Below are 14,185 nucleotides of genomic sequence, written 5' to 3' on the forward strand. Positions count from 1 at the left end.
AGGGGTACTGATTGTGGATGATCAGCCATGATCACACTGAATGGTGGTGCTGGCTCAAAGGGCCGAATGGCCTACTCCCGCACCTACTGTCTATTGTCTTTCCCTTCTCCAGCTCTATATCCCTTTTGCCAATCACCTTTCCAGCTCTTAGCTTCACCCCACCCCCTCTGGTCTTCTCCTATCATTTCGCATTTCCCCCTCCCCTCCTACTTTAAAACCTCTTACTCTCTTTCCTTTCAGTTAGTCCTGACGAAGGGTCTCAGCCCGAAACGTCGACAGTGCTTCTTCCTATAAATGCTGCCTGGCCTGCTGTGTTCCACCAGCATTTTGCCTGTGGTAATGATGCTGCTAGATTAGGCCAAATTTCTTCCCACAGCACCTTTGCCAGTGGGAACCAGACATGTAGGGGCAGGAGTTCTGAGGAAATTTTGCAGCCCACTTTCCTTATGACCTCTGGCACTAAAATTTTGGCTCTCTGTCAGGCACTCCCTTCCCATCTAACACAGTCACAGCCTAGAGTCAATGTTTTGCCCCACCTTTTCATTTGAGCTTGTCCTGATCACAAGTCCATTGGGCAAAAGCCCTCCTGTCCGATGTTTCTTGACCAGTACGACCGAGGTAACCGAAGCCATGACCTGAAAGGGAAACAGCAACAGCTCATTCTTTTCTTCATCTGTCCTACGTTTCAGGTATGATGTGGTGAACAGTCAAGGAGGTAGAACTGACAGGTTGGGGTTTACCTGTGTCATGTAACAAGCCTCATACCAGATCTGCTGAAGACAATTCAAGTGCCAGAGAATCATAAAATCATAAGATATAGGAACAAATTAGGCCATTCAACCTATTGAACCAGCTCCACCATTTGATCACGGCTGGTGAACTTTCCCTCTTAACCTCATTTTCTTGCTTTCTGGCTGTAACTTTTCACATGAATCCTAAGCAAGACCCTATCAACCACCTCTTCAAAGTTACCAAGTGACTTGGCCTCTATAGCCATCTTAGCCATCTGTAGCAATGAATTTTATGGATTCAACATCCTCAAGCTAAAGAATTTCCTCATCTCTGTTCTCAAGGGATGTGCTTTTATTCAGGGACAGTTCCCTCTGGTCATAGACTCTTCCAATACAGTCGGCCCACCTTATCTGTGGGGGATTGGTTCCAGGACCCCCCGCGGATACCAAAAATCTCAGTTGCTCAAGTCCCTTATTTAACCTGTCTCAGAGCGGAGGTCTTTAGGACCCAACGGAACCCCAGACCTTATTTAACCTGTCTCAGTGCGGTGGTCTTTAGGACCCAACGCAGCTCTGAATCCGCAGTGTTTCTGTTCACGAAAATAATCATGATCACGATTGAAAATAAAGTGGAAGTAATAAAGCGATCAGAAAGAGGTGAAACGCCATCGGTCATTGGAAAAGTGTTAGGCTACAGTCGGTCAACGATCAGAACAATTTTAATGGAACATGTGAAAGGCCCTGCCCCGATGAAAGCTACAATTACTAAGCAACGCAGTGGTTTAATTATTGAAATACATACGTTTCTTAAGTGTTTTATATGCATAGGAAGATGAAATATATACTATATACTAAGACAAACATCTGACTAACTGACACTAAATAATACCGGATGTACCTGTTCCGACTTCAAATCCTACTTAAAGACGGATTCAGGAATGGTATTCGTTCATAACCCGGGGACTGCTTGTACTTTAAAATCATCTGTAGATTACTTACAATACCTAATACAATGTAAATGCTATGTAAGTAGTTGTTATACTGTATTGTTTGGGGAAAAACGACAAGAAAAAAAAAGTCTGTACATGCTCAAACAACGAGTGCTGGAGAGAGAACTTCCGGGTTTTCCCCGATCCGCGGTTGGTTGAATCCGCGCGTGCGGAACCCGCGGATAAGGAGGGCCGACTGTAATGTAAACACCCTTTCTACACCCTCTATCTAGGCCTTTCAAATAGTCAATTATCAGTTCCATACAGCAGAAACAAGCCATCATTCAGCCCACTATGTACGTGCCAACTTTTTGCCCACCTATACTAATCATAATTGCCCATATTAGGATCGTATGCTTCTACAGAGACACAATTCTGCAGATCAGATGCAATCACCATGTTTAAGAGGCAATGATCTGATGGAGGAACTCAGCAGGTCGAACAGCATCTGTGAGAAGAGAGGAACTGTTGACATTCCAGGACCTGTCGACAATTCCTTGCTGTCCCATAGATGCTACTTGACTAGCTAAATTCTTCCAGCAGATTGCATTAACTTGTATCCTCTGTACTTTGCCTTTTAAGTACCTACCTAAATGCCTCTTAAACATGGTGATTGCAACTGATCCCACAACTTTCTCTGGCAGCACGTTTCCAGACGTCAGCCACAGGTGGTGAGGTGTAACACTAAGATTTTATACTATCTGCCCGCGTTCCCAAACACATCGGATTCACTCAAGTTGACTCCACATGATGATCAACAAATCACAAAAATCCTGAAAACATACTGTGTCATTGAAAACTGGGTCAATGTGCAGCAGAGCAACTTCGCAATCAGGTGGACTGTACAATATCCAGGGATTCATCTTTGAATCTGAATGAATATGTCATGGTGCTCACTGACTTCACCGAGATCTGTGCGTGCCTTTGAGAACCTACCAGACATTTCTAAACCAAAAGCCATGGATGAACCAGAGATTGGTAGTCTGCTGAGGACTAGATCTGTATCGTTCAAGACAGGTGATCCAGAGCTATACAAGAAGTTCTGGTATGATCTACAAAGCTATTTTAAGAGCAAAAAAAAAAAAAAATTCCAATTGAAGTTAGGGACAGAATCGGATGCACACCAGTTCTGGCAGGGTTTGCAGGCCATTACTTCCTACATTATGAATGGTTGTGATGCTTCACTCCCAGATGAGCACAATGCTCTTTAACTTTTGCTTTGAAAGAACAAAACTACACCAGTCTGAATCCATTCAGCACCCAGAGACCCCATGATCTTTTGTCTCAGAGGTCGACACCAGAACATCTTCCAAGACAGTGAACCCTTGCAAGGGTGTCAGACCCCGATGGTGTACCTGGTAGGGCACTGAAAACCTGTGTCAACCAACCGGTGGGAATGGTCAGGGACATCTTCAAGCTCTCACTGCTGATGTCAAAGGTTCTCACCTGCTTCAAAAAGGTGACAATCATACCACTGCCCAAGAAGAGCAAGGTGAGCCTTCACCCAATTGCGTTTACATCTACTGTGATGAAGTGCTTAGAGAGGGTGGTCGTGACCAGAATCAACTCCTGCCTAAGCAAGGACCTGGATCCACTGCAACTGGCCTATTGTCATAACCGTTCTATAGAGGATGCAATCCCACTGGCCCTCCACTCGCCTTGGATCACCTGGACAATAGTAATACTTTTATCAGGGTCTGCTGTTTAGCATTCATCATCATGCCCTCAGTTTTAATCAACAAGCTCCAAAACCTGAGCCTCTGTACTTCCCTCTACAACTAGAACCTTGACTTCCTCACCAGGAGACCAGTCAGTGTGGATCAGAAATAACATATCCTCCTCACTGACAATCCACACTGGCATATTTCAAAGATGCATGCTTAGCTCACTGCTCTACTCTGCCTATACCCATGACTGAGTGGCTAGACACAGCTCAAACACCATCTATAAATTTGCTGATGATATAACTATTGCTTGCAGATTTTCAGATGATGATGAGTACAAAAGTGAGATAGGTCTGTTAGTTTAATGGTGTTACAACAGTCTTGCACTCTATGTCAGTAAATGACTGTGGACCTCAGGAAGGGGAAGTCAAGAGAGCACACATCAGTCCTCATCGAGGGAGCAGCAGTGAAAAGGGTGAGCAGTTTCAAGTTCCTGGGGATCAACATGTCTGAAAATCTATCCTGGGCCCGATATATTGATGCAGCTACAAAGATTGCACAATATTTCATTAGGAGTTTGAGGAGACTTAGGATGTTAGCAAAGACTCCTACAAATTTCTACAGATGTACCATGAAGAGCATTCTAACTGGTTGCATCGCCGTGTGCTCTGGAGGGGCCACTGCACAGGATTGGAAAAAGCTGCAGCAAGTTAAAAACTCAGCCAACTCCATCCTGGGCATTAACCTCCCCAGCATCAAGGATACCTTCAAAAGATGCCTCAAAAAGGGAAGCATCCAGCATTAAGGATGCCCGTCAACTAGGACATGCCCTCTTCTCATTACTACCATTCTGCAGGAGGTACAGGAGCCTAAAGATGCACACTCAATATTTTAGAAACAGCTTCTTCCCCTCTGCCATCAGATTTATGAATGTGCAATGAACCAATGTACACTACCTCAGTAATTCTTTTTTTGTCTTTTTGCACTATTTAATTATATATATTTATTATTATAATTTATAGTTTTATTATGTATTGTAATGTACTGTTGTTGCTCTTTACATGACTCTCACAAACAGCATTAAAGTAGGCTATGCAGCCCTATTTAATGTCAGAAAATACAGTGTGATTTCTCATCCATGTACTTTAGCAAAGTACAAATCATTAAGAAAAATCACCATTCATTTTAGTAATCATTGAATTACTTAGAATGATCGTTAGGAATACTTAGGGTGATTTATTGTGGTCATAAGTCAAGCTCTAATAGTCATAAAATGAGCTGAACATCATAGAGATGGGTCACATACCTTAATATCTTTTCCAAAGAAGTTAGCATAGAAGCATACCCAGTTGCTTGAGATATAGAGACGGCCCTGGATTAAGATGTCTTTCTGGAGAGCACAGGAGTAGACTGGATAGACAGAAGGGAAAGGGGGAAACCCATCAAACACAAATCCTTTGAAACATTACTAGTTCTGCTCAACTCTGTGCCTCTAAACCAGGGAGGACGATCCATGCTGGATAATGGAACCCTTTCCCCTGACCCTGGAAAAAGTCTTTTAGAAAAGAATTCTAAAGTTGTTCGCTCACTCATCCTTTCCCTGCAACCTTGCCTTTCATCCATTGATCTCTTAATCTTTGTACCGTGAAAGAGGTCCTCCCCACAACCAAGGGTTCAGTCCCAGTCACCGGTCATCACATTCCCTTTGACACGGTCAGTTTTGTCTGATAATGCTCCTATAAAACTCCTTGGATGATTTCTTTTTAAATTAAAGGAATTCAAGTTGTCTTTGATCATGCTATACGACCAAACAATGAATTCTTAACTCATTTTCTAAATATATAAATCACCAGGGATATTTTCTACAAGTCTGCTCAACCTTTCAAAAAGATCACAACTACTCTGATTGCAACCTCATTCCTGGTAACTTACTTTTCAAATATTTACCTGCAGCTACCTAATAAAGGTTCAGAGATGTTCTACACTCAGTAGTCACTTTATTTGGTACACCTGTTCATTAATGCAAATATCTAATCAGCCAATCATGTGGCAGCAACTTAATGCCTAAAAAGCATGCAGACATGATTAAGAGATTCTGTTGTTGTTCAGGCCAAACATCAGAATGAGGAAGAAATGTGATCTAAATAACTTTGACTATGAAATGATTGTTGGTGCCAGACACTGCATCACAGTTTGAGTATCATGGAAATTGATTTTTTTGAGATTTGCATGCACAACAATCGCTAGTTTACAAAGACTGGTGCAAGAAACAAAAATTATCCAGTGTTTGGCAGTTCTATGGGTGAAAACATTTTGTTAATGAGAGAGGTGTGAGAAGAATGCCCGGACTGGTTCAAGCTGATAAGACGACAACAATAATTCAAATAACCACGCATTGCAACAATGGTGTGGAGAACGTCTCCGAATGCACAACACGTCAAACCTTACAATGGATGAACAGCAGAAGACCACAAACATACTCAGTGGCCACTTTATTAGGTACAGGAGGTACCTAATATGACTGCTCCAGGGATCCAGGGTCTTTCTTGCTGGGAGTGCCTGAAATTTTCCAACACACTCTCCATACACCAAAAAAAATTTCAGTGCTCTTAAATGAAATTTAGCTTCAGTTGGAGGTTCTAGGTGACCTGGGTACTGTCAGTAAAAAGATGGTAAAGAGTCATCTATATCAAAAATATTTCCATATGTTATGGCTCTCCCATCTCTAATACATGGGGAGGGTCTTGTCAAAAGCCCTGAGAGAGATGAGGGTGAGATTACAAAGTTCACTAAAATAAAGGAACAGATGGGCGCCAGGGTAACATAGCAATTAGCATGATGCTATTACAGCTCGGGGCGTCGAGAGTTTGGAGTTAATTCTGGCGTCATCTGTATGCCGTCCCTGTTGAATGTGCGTTTCTTTCCCCCCAGATGCTCTGGTTTCCTCCCACACTCCAGACATAACAGGTAGGTTAGTTGAACTTTGTAAATTGTCCCATGATTGGGATTGTTGGGGGCTGTGGGGCAGTACTGCTTGAAGGGCTGGGTGGGCCCGTTCCACACTATCTCTCTGAATAAAATACATACTTGCAGCCAAGTTTGCTCAGAGAGGCACCTGTTAAAGAGGGAGGTCACGAGTTTAAGCTGGAATTCAACAGCAGGGAGTTGTGCATGGCCACTCAGTGAAGCTTCAGTTTGTAGAGACAGACTGAAGACGTTTTGACGTTTAAAAGTAAACATGCATTTGACTGGAACCCTATCCAGAAAGTTTTTTTTGGCCTTATCAATCTTTTCCTCATTCTGAAGTTATTTACACAGCAACAATTCTTATCCTTCGTGCCTGTGAATGTTTCTCCATCAACACCTAGCTGCCTGCAGACAGCCACAATTTACACCTGTCTTTCACATAGCTGGAAAGGTGGGAGCAGCAGAAAGTTCAATGATAGGGCAGGTATTTTTCCACCTCACCTTCCATCACAGGAGTAAAGAGTGGAGCAATGGAGCACAGAAACAGCCCTTCAGCCCAACTCATCCATGCTAACTAGGTTACCTAACGAACTGCTCCTATTTGTCTAAGCTTGGCTCGTACCCTTCTAGGCTTCTCTGACCATGAACCCATTCAAATATCTTTTTAACATAATTGTACCCATCTACCACTTCTTCGCACAGCTCATTCTGTACACCCACCACCCATTGTGTGAAGACAATGCCACTCCAGTCCCTTTTAAATCTTTCCCCTCTCACCATAAACCTGTGCTCTCTAGCTTTAAGCTCCCCTGGGGGAGGAAAAAAAAGACCATGATTGAACTTTCCAGTAGACAAACATTTTAATTATGATTCCCATTCTGACATGTCAGTCCATGATCTCCTCTTGTACCACGATGAGATGCCACCCTCAGGTGGAGGAACACTGTCTGGGTAGCTTCCAACCGGAGGGAAGGAATATAGATTTCTCCTGGTTTAAAAAAAAATCCCCTCCCCCTCCCCTCTTCTTCTATTCCCCACTCTGGCCCTGTACCTCTTCTCAATTGTGTATTATTTCACCCTGGGTCCCCTCCTCCTCCACTTTCTCCAATGGTTCATTCATTTATTCATACCCATAGATGCAGCCTGACCTGCTGAATTCCTCCAGCATTTTGAGTGTGCTGCTTCCAGAATTTCTCATGTCTATGAGAATTCACCCTACTTATGCCCTTCGTGTTTAATAAACCTCAGAAAAAGTAACTCACACAAGAAACACACCTTTCCTCAATGTCTCCTGCTCAGGGACATCCTTGAAGAGTTTGTGATACTGAGAGTTGTACTTTTTAATTGTCTGAAAAGAAAGAGAGACTTTCAGTTGTATAGGCAGCAGATCATTTCACAACCAAGTGATTTTTCTTGTCTTGTAACCAACTTGGGTAGAGTGCAGCACACAGACAGATCAAGATTCAGAATCGGGTGTCAATGGCAAGGCCATCATTTATTCCCCACAGCTCATAGTCCATGGATCGCCAAGCATGCCAAGTCAGTCCAGGGGTCACTTTGGACTCAACTACATGAGGTGAGTCAATTGTCTCCTTTAGACTAGATCAGAAGGATGGCAGATTTTCTCTCCTAAAGGACATTACCGAACAAAGTGGGGTTTTTTTAAACCAATCCCAGTTTTTGTGGTCAATATTTTAAGACTAGACATTGTTCTGAAATATTAACTAAGTTCAAAATCCTACCACTACTGTAGTGGGATTTAAACTCAGATCTCTGGATTGTTAGTCTAGGCCTGTAGATTATTAGTTTGTTAACATTACTTTATGATTTTTAAGATATCATCACCATTTCAGCGCCAGCACTGGAGGGATAACAAATATTGAGGAATGACCTGATTTTCTTCAACTAGAGCCATGCAAACTCACATCTTCAGATGTGGACTCAGCTTCGTGACTCATTTGAAGACAACACCAGCCTAGATCCTGAGCTCAAGAAACCTTGGCCTCAGGAAGTTCTGAAGGTGGTAATGTGTCTTACTCAAGCTTAGCTTTGACTCCTTGGAACTGTGCTTAGCATTGAAAAGACGTAAATAGGTAAAATGAAGCATCTAGACAATTATTTACAAAGACCTCAGTTTGTGGGCAATGGAAGTTGCGAGATTTAATAAAATATCAATGATAGATGTAGGAAGAATTAAAAAGTAAATCACGAAAACCACTCCACTGCCTGATTCTGTGATGAATTAAATTCTCTATCAACACTGAAGCAAATCTTTGAAAGTATAATGTTACTGACAGATGTTATGAATGTACCACAGCTCTGAGGGGCCGAAGGGTGCGGGACCAGCCCCCTCCTTCCGGAGTATCGCAAGATCGCTATTAATTCGGGTCTTGGACCTAGGAAATGAGACACAATGCAACGGATTTGACCATTGTTCTTAGAGGCACCTGTGTGAATTGCAACTCTATAGTACGTGCCAGCTATCAGGGACATGGACACCCTCGGGCAATGTGGGGTGGGGATTGTATCACCCTACCTTGATTGACATTTACAAATCTGCCAGCCATGATAAAACGGAGACTGCAGGAGGCGGTACTCCAGCGACGCACCAGACGGAGACACCATCGCTCATCGCTCCCGTAAGAACGGGAAGCTGCTCGGGAGCCACGTGTGATTTGGATCCCCTAGCTAGGGAATCGAGTGGCTAATAACCCCGAAAAGGATTCCGAACTTACAACGGGGAACTCACGTTCCCGATTCCACAATTTGAGTCCAACAGGCTGGCAAGTTTATTTTCTCTCTCCAACCCGTGAACACCCAGTGGTCCCTCAAACGGCTAAAAGCCTTCATGAACTGGCGAGACTTTTCATATTTCCATCGGACAATAGTTTTACCCCTAGACAAACGATAGAGCTACTTCGAATTGTTGATTATTACTATACCCGTGCTTTAGATTGAGTACTGATGACGTATATTATCTGAATGTTTGTATTAACCTTACTTTTGTGCCCCTTTATAAATAAAAACGTTTGAAAATGGTACCATCAGACTTCAGCGGACCTCTCTATCTTTGCTGGTAAGTGACCCAGTTATGGGGTTCATAACAACATGGGGCCTCGTCTCGAGATTTGATACCAAATTGGGTGGTCAGTGAATTGGGTTTGTAAGTCAAAAAATTTGGATCTGGTACGCGGGTAGCCAGACGGGAAACCAGCAAAGATGGACGTGGATGAATTTATGAAAAACCTGACTCTGGGGGCGCTAGAGGCGGCTACAAAATTAGACTTGGTAAATCTGGCGAAGGGGTTAAGCCTCACAGAGGTGAGGTCATCAATGAAAAAGCAGAAAGTGCGAAGGGTCATAACTCAGTATTACATTGGGAAGAAGGTGCTTGCAGCTGAGGAGTTGGAAAATATCCCTGAAAAAGCACTAGTGAGTGGGATGGATCAGTTAGAGTTGGAGAAATTAAGGTTGGAACATGAATTTAAAATAAAGCAGCTGGAAGCAGCTGAGAAGGAGAAAGAACGGGCTGAGAGAGAGAAAGAACGGGACCAGGAGCTCCAACTAAAGGGGTTAGAGGTGAAAAAAGAGCAGGACTAAGCTGAGAGGCAAAGACAGCATGAAATTCAGCTAAAAGAGCTAGAAGCAGCCGAGAAAGAGAAGGAAAGAGCCGAGAAAGAGAAGGAATGGGCCGAGAAAGAGCAGGACCAAGCTGAAAAGCAAAGAGAGTATGAGGAGAAAGAGAAACAGAGGGAACATGACTTAGAGATGGAGAAGTTAAGGAAAGAGCGAAGAGATCCAGGGTTAGATCGAGAGGAGAGGTTTAATGTTAGTCGGGAGTTGAGGGTAGTACCTCCATTCGAAGAGTCGGATGTTGATAGTTATTTCTTGCTTTTTGAAAAGGTGGCAGTAAATCAGAAGTGGCCCAAAGAGCAGTGGGTGGCGTTGTTACAAAGTGTGTTAAAAGGGAAGACACAACGAGCATATACGGCATTGTCCGTGGAGGAGGGGGAAGCGGAGAATTATGCCAAAGTAAAGGAGGCCATTCTCCGGAGTTACGAACTAGTACCTGAAGTTTATAGACAAAGGTTCAGAAATTTACGAAAAGGGTGGAATCAAACGTATACCGAGCTAGCCCATGAAAAGGGTGTGCTCTTGGACCGTTGGTGCACCGCGGAACAGGTGGACGGGGATTATGGGGCGTATCAGGGAGTTATTTTTGATTGAGGAATTAAAAGGGTGTGTTCCGGAGGAGATCCGGATGTATTTGAATGAGAAGCCGAATAAGTCCATCTCGGAAATTGCTAGGTTCGCAGATGAATATGCCCTAACCCACAAGACAAAGTTTCCCTCGAATAAAAGTACCCCGAGAGACCGTGGGAACGACCGAGAAAGTCCGCCGGCTGAGGCAGAGGTCCCGCCGGGAGCTAGTGGTAAGACTGAGGGGGAAAGGCCAGGCAGCCCGAGATTTCCGGGCTTGACCTGTTTTAATTGTGGAAAGGGAGGACATATTGCATCTAGGTGCTTTGCTCCGAGAAAGGAGCCAGAAAAAGGGAAAGCAGCGGTCCCTATCGGGTGTGCAGTGGTAATCAGAAAATCGGCAAGAGGGTCCCAGGGGAGCAGAGAGCGCGAGGGGTCTGAGATTTATCTGTCACACGGAACCGTGTCTGTGAGGGAGGGGGACCCACCAATTCCCGTACGGATTTGGAGAGACACGGGGGCGGAGCTATCATTAATTAGCCGTAACGTATTACAATTTGGACCTCAGACGGGCGAGGTAGCCCTGAGAGGAATAGGAAAATGGACAGAAATGGTGTCCTTACATAGGGTCATTTTGGATTGTGAGCTGGTGTATGGATCAGTTGAAATAGGGGTGCCATCAGAATTCCCAAGAACTGACGTGGACGTCCTCCTTGGGAACGATTTAGCGGGGGGTAGGATTTGGTCAACCATGACTATGACCCGCCAACCGGTGCGTGTTGAGGCCCCGCCCATAGCGTCCCCGAGCTATACAGCATGCGCGGTCACTCACAGCCTGTTGAGATTGGCAGCTGAGAACGGGAGCAGTTTAAAATTGACCAGTTTTGATTTGGCCGAGACGTCTTTACCGACCCTGTGCCACGAGGGTTTAGAGCGTGGTAAAACGAGGAATAGTAACATAAAAGAGGGTAAGGGAGAGGAGATAGATCTGCCCTTAGCGAAGAGAAAGGTCCTAGAGGTAGGAAACAAAGATGAGAAACGGAAAAAGCTGTTAAAAGGTCCAGAGTTGGACATGGATGATCTGTCGGGGGTGGCAGCCCTGTTTGAAGAAGTTGAGAGGTATCAAGGTGTTCCCGATAATGAGATGAAGGCAGTCCTAGATGAAAAGGACGCCACTACCTTGGAGTGGTCTGCTGGGTTGGCAGATGAGGTTGTCTCAGCCCGCGGGGTTGAGTTTACTCTGGAAGGGAGTTGCCCAGAGAGGAACTGGGAGGATCAGGGGAATTTAGAATTTGAAAAGGGTACGGGTATTGAAAGCCTGGAAGAGGCAGATGTCCCGTTTGAGTGTGTCCAAGATGTGGATGCACGTGGTACTGAACCTAGTAATGGAGCTCAGAAAAAGTCTAAGGTATTTGATTCAGTTGAAAAGGAATGCAGTCCCTGTGGGTCAGATGGACTGGGTTCAGTGAAGAAAGGGTTAACCTTGGTAATTGGGGGAAGGGAGGGTTCCCAGGTGTTAGTACACGAAGGGGTGGTGAACCTTAAAGTGGAACTCGACCATGGGGGGATAAACATTATTATTGAAGGGAACGGAAAGTTTGTAGTTCCCAAATCGAATGAAAAAATTTTAAACCCGGCAGCTCGCTTACAGAGTAAGTCGAGAGCTGCCGGGGCCCCACACGCTATTGTTATTCAAGGATGTGGAGTGAACAGGCAGCACTTGACAGGCTATCTGGGAAAAGCGGGATCGCTTGCAGATCTTAAATTGGAAACTAATAGCATGACGGGTCCTGAAGAGAAAAATAGCAACTTGCTTAAAACTAAAGAATTGGGTAGGAATGAATTAGGTCTGGGATCCAGTGTTGATACGAGAACTCCTATGAATAAGGCGGACGGGAGTTTACCCTGCCAAACTACTCGAGTTCCTCCCGTAGAAACTCACCGAAAAAAAGGTGATGGTTAATGGGGGCGCCATTTTAAATAGGAAAACTGGCTGTACGGGATTTTGACAAAGCATGCGAATAACAAAGACAACCCCCTTGGAACCTGCCTGTTAAGTTGAAATCTGATGCTACCAGCCTTCAGTCAGGTACAAGAGAAACAAAAAAAAATATTAAAGGAAGTGCCACTGTACTCGTTACCTGTTTAGATGCTGAATTAAATGTATAACTGTATAGCTCTGTAGTGACACGGAAAGCTTGTGTATTGTGTTAGATTCTAAAATCCTGTAAGACTCTGTACCACTTCGTTTTCACTGCTGGTGAAAACGTTTTGAAGAAAGGGGGTGTTATGAATGTACCACAGCTCTGAGGGGCCGAAGGATGCGGGACCAGCCCCCTCCTTCTGGAGAATCGCAAGATCGCTATTAATTCGGGTCTTGGACCCAGGAAATGAGACACAATGCAACGGATTTGACCATTGTTCTTAGAGGCACCTGTGTGAATTGCAACTCTATAGTACGTGCCAGCTATCAGGGACATGGACACCCTCGGGCAATGTGGGGTGGGGATTGTATCACCCTACCTTGATTGACATTTACAAATCTGCCAGCCATGATAAAACGGAGACTGCAGGAGGCAGTACTCCAGCGACGCACCAGACGGAGACACCATCGCTCATCGCTCCCGTAAGAACGGGAAGCTGCTCGGGAGCCACGTGTGATTTGGATCCCCTAGCTAGGGAATCGAGTGGCTAATAACCCCGAAAAGGATTCCGAACTGACAACGGGGAACTCACTTTCCCGATTCCACAATTTGAGTCCAACAGGCTGGCAAGTTTATTTTCTCTCTCCAACCCGTGAACACCCAGTGGTCCCTCAAACGGCTAAAAGCCTTCATGAACTGGCGAGACTTTTCATATTTCCATCGGACAATAGTTTTACCCCTAGACAAACGACAGAGCTACTTCGAATTGTTGATTATTACTATACTCGTGCTTTAGATTGAGTACTGATGACGTATATTATCTGAATGTTTGTATTAACCTTACTTTTGTGCCCCTTTATAAATAAAAACGTTTAAAAATGGTACCATCAGACTTCAGCGGACCTCTCTATCTTTGCTGGTAAGTGACCCAGTTATGGGGTTCATAACACAGATCAGAAAGGAACATGTCTGTTCTACATTACGTGAGAGTTGGTTTATTGTCATATACACCAAGGTTCAGTGAAAGTTCAGAGGGAAAATAGAGTACAAGACAACTACAACAATAAGTACAAAACAATGGAAACAGTGTTCAGTAGTGCAAGAAGAAAAATTAGTGACAATAACGGAAGAGGTAAAATTAGCAGTTTGAGAACGTGGCAGCCCCATCGAGAAGGGGAGGTGAACGAGGCAACTGGTTCAGAAGTTTGCCTGGATACAAAATGGCTTGGTATGGCAACTGCTCTGTATGTGACCGTAAGAAATTGCAGAGAATTGTGGATACAGCTCAGCACATAACTGTAATCAGCCTCCCCTTTATGGACTCTGATTATGCTTGCTGCTTTACTGAGGCAGCAAGAAGTGTAGACAAAGACCCTGCCCATCCTGAACATTCCCTCTTCTCCACTCTCCCACTGGGCAGAAGATACAAAAAAAAGGTACATACCACCAAACTCGAGGACAGCTTCTATCCCACTATTATCAGACTCTTA

General features: G+C 44.3%; 1 protein-coding gene across 6 annotated transcripts in view; it reads right to left on the minus strand.

Annotated features, from left to right (window-relative positions):
* The window catches only part of gramd2aa (GRAM domain containing 2Aa), a 60,183-nt gene that overhangs the window by 21,024 nt on the left and 24,974 nt on the right, over positions 1-14,185 (minus strand). For all 6 annotated transcript variants that reach the window (XM_073024925.1, XM_073024920.1, XM_073024924.1 and 3 more), the window contains 3 exons: positions 7,627-7,699; positions 4,691-4,794; positions 537-635 (listed from right to left, as the gene is read on the minus strand). In XM_073024925.1, coding sequence (XP_072881026.1) covers positions 537-635; positions 4,691-4,794; positions 7,627-7,699 — 276 coding nt within the window. The remainder of the gene's footprint in view (positions 1-536; positions 636-4,690; positions 4,795-7,626; positions 7,700-14,185) is intronic.

This window comes from Hemitrygon akajei, chromosome 21 (assembly GCF_048418815.1).
Source record: "Hemitrygon akajei chromosome 21, sHemAka1.3, whole genome shotgun sequence".
In the NCBI taxonomy this organism is placed as follows: Eukaryota; Metazoa; Chordata; class Chondrichthyes; order Myliobatiformes; family Dasyatidae; genus Hemitrygon; species Hemitrygon akajei.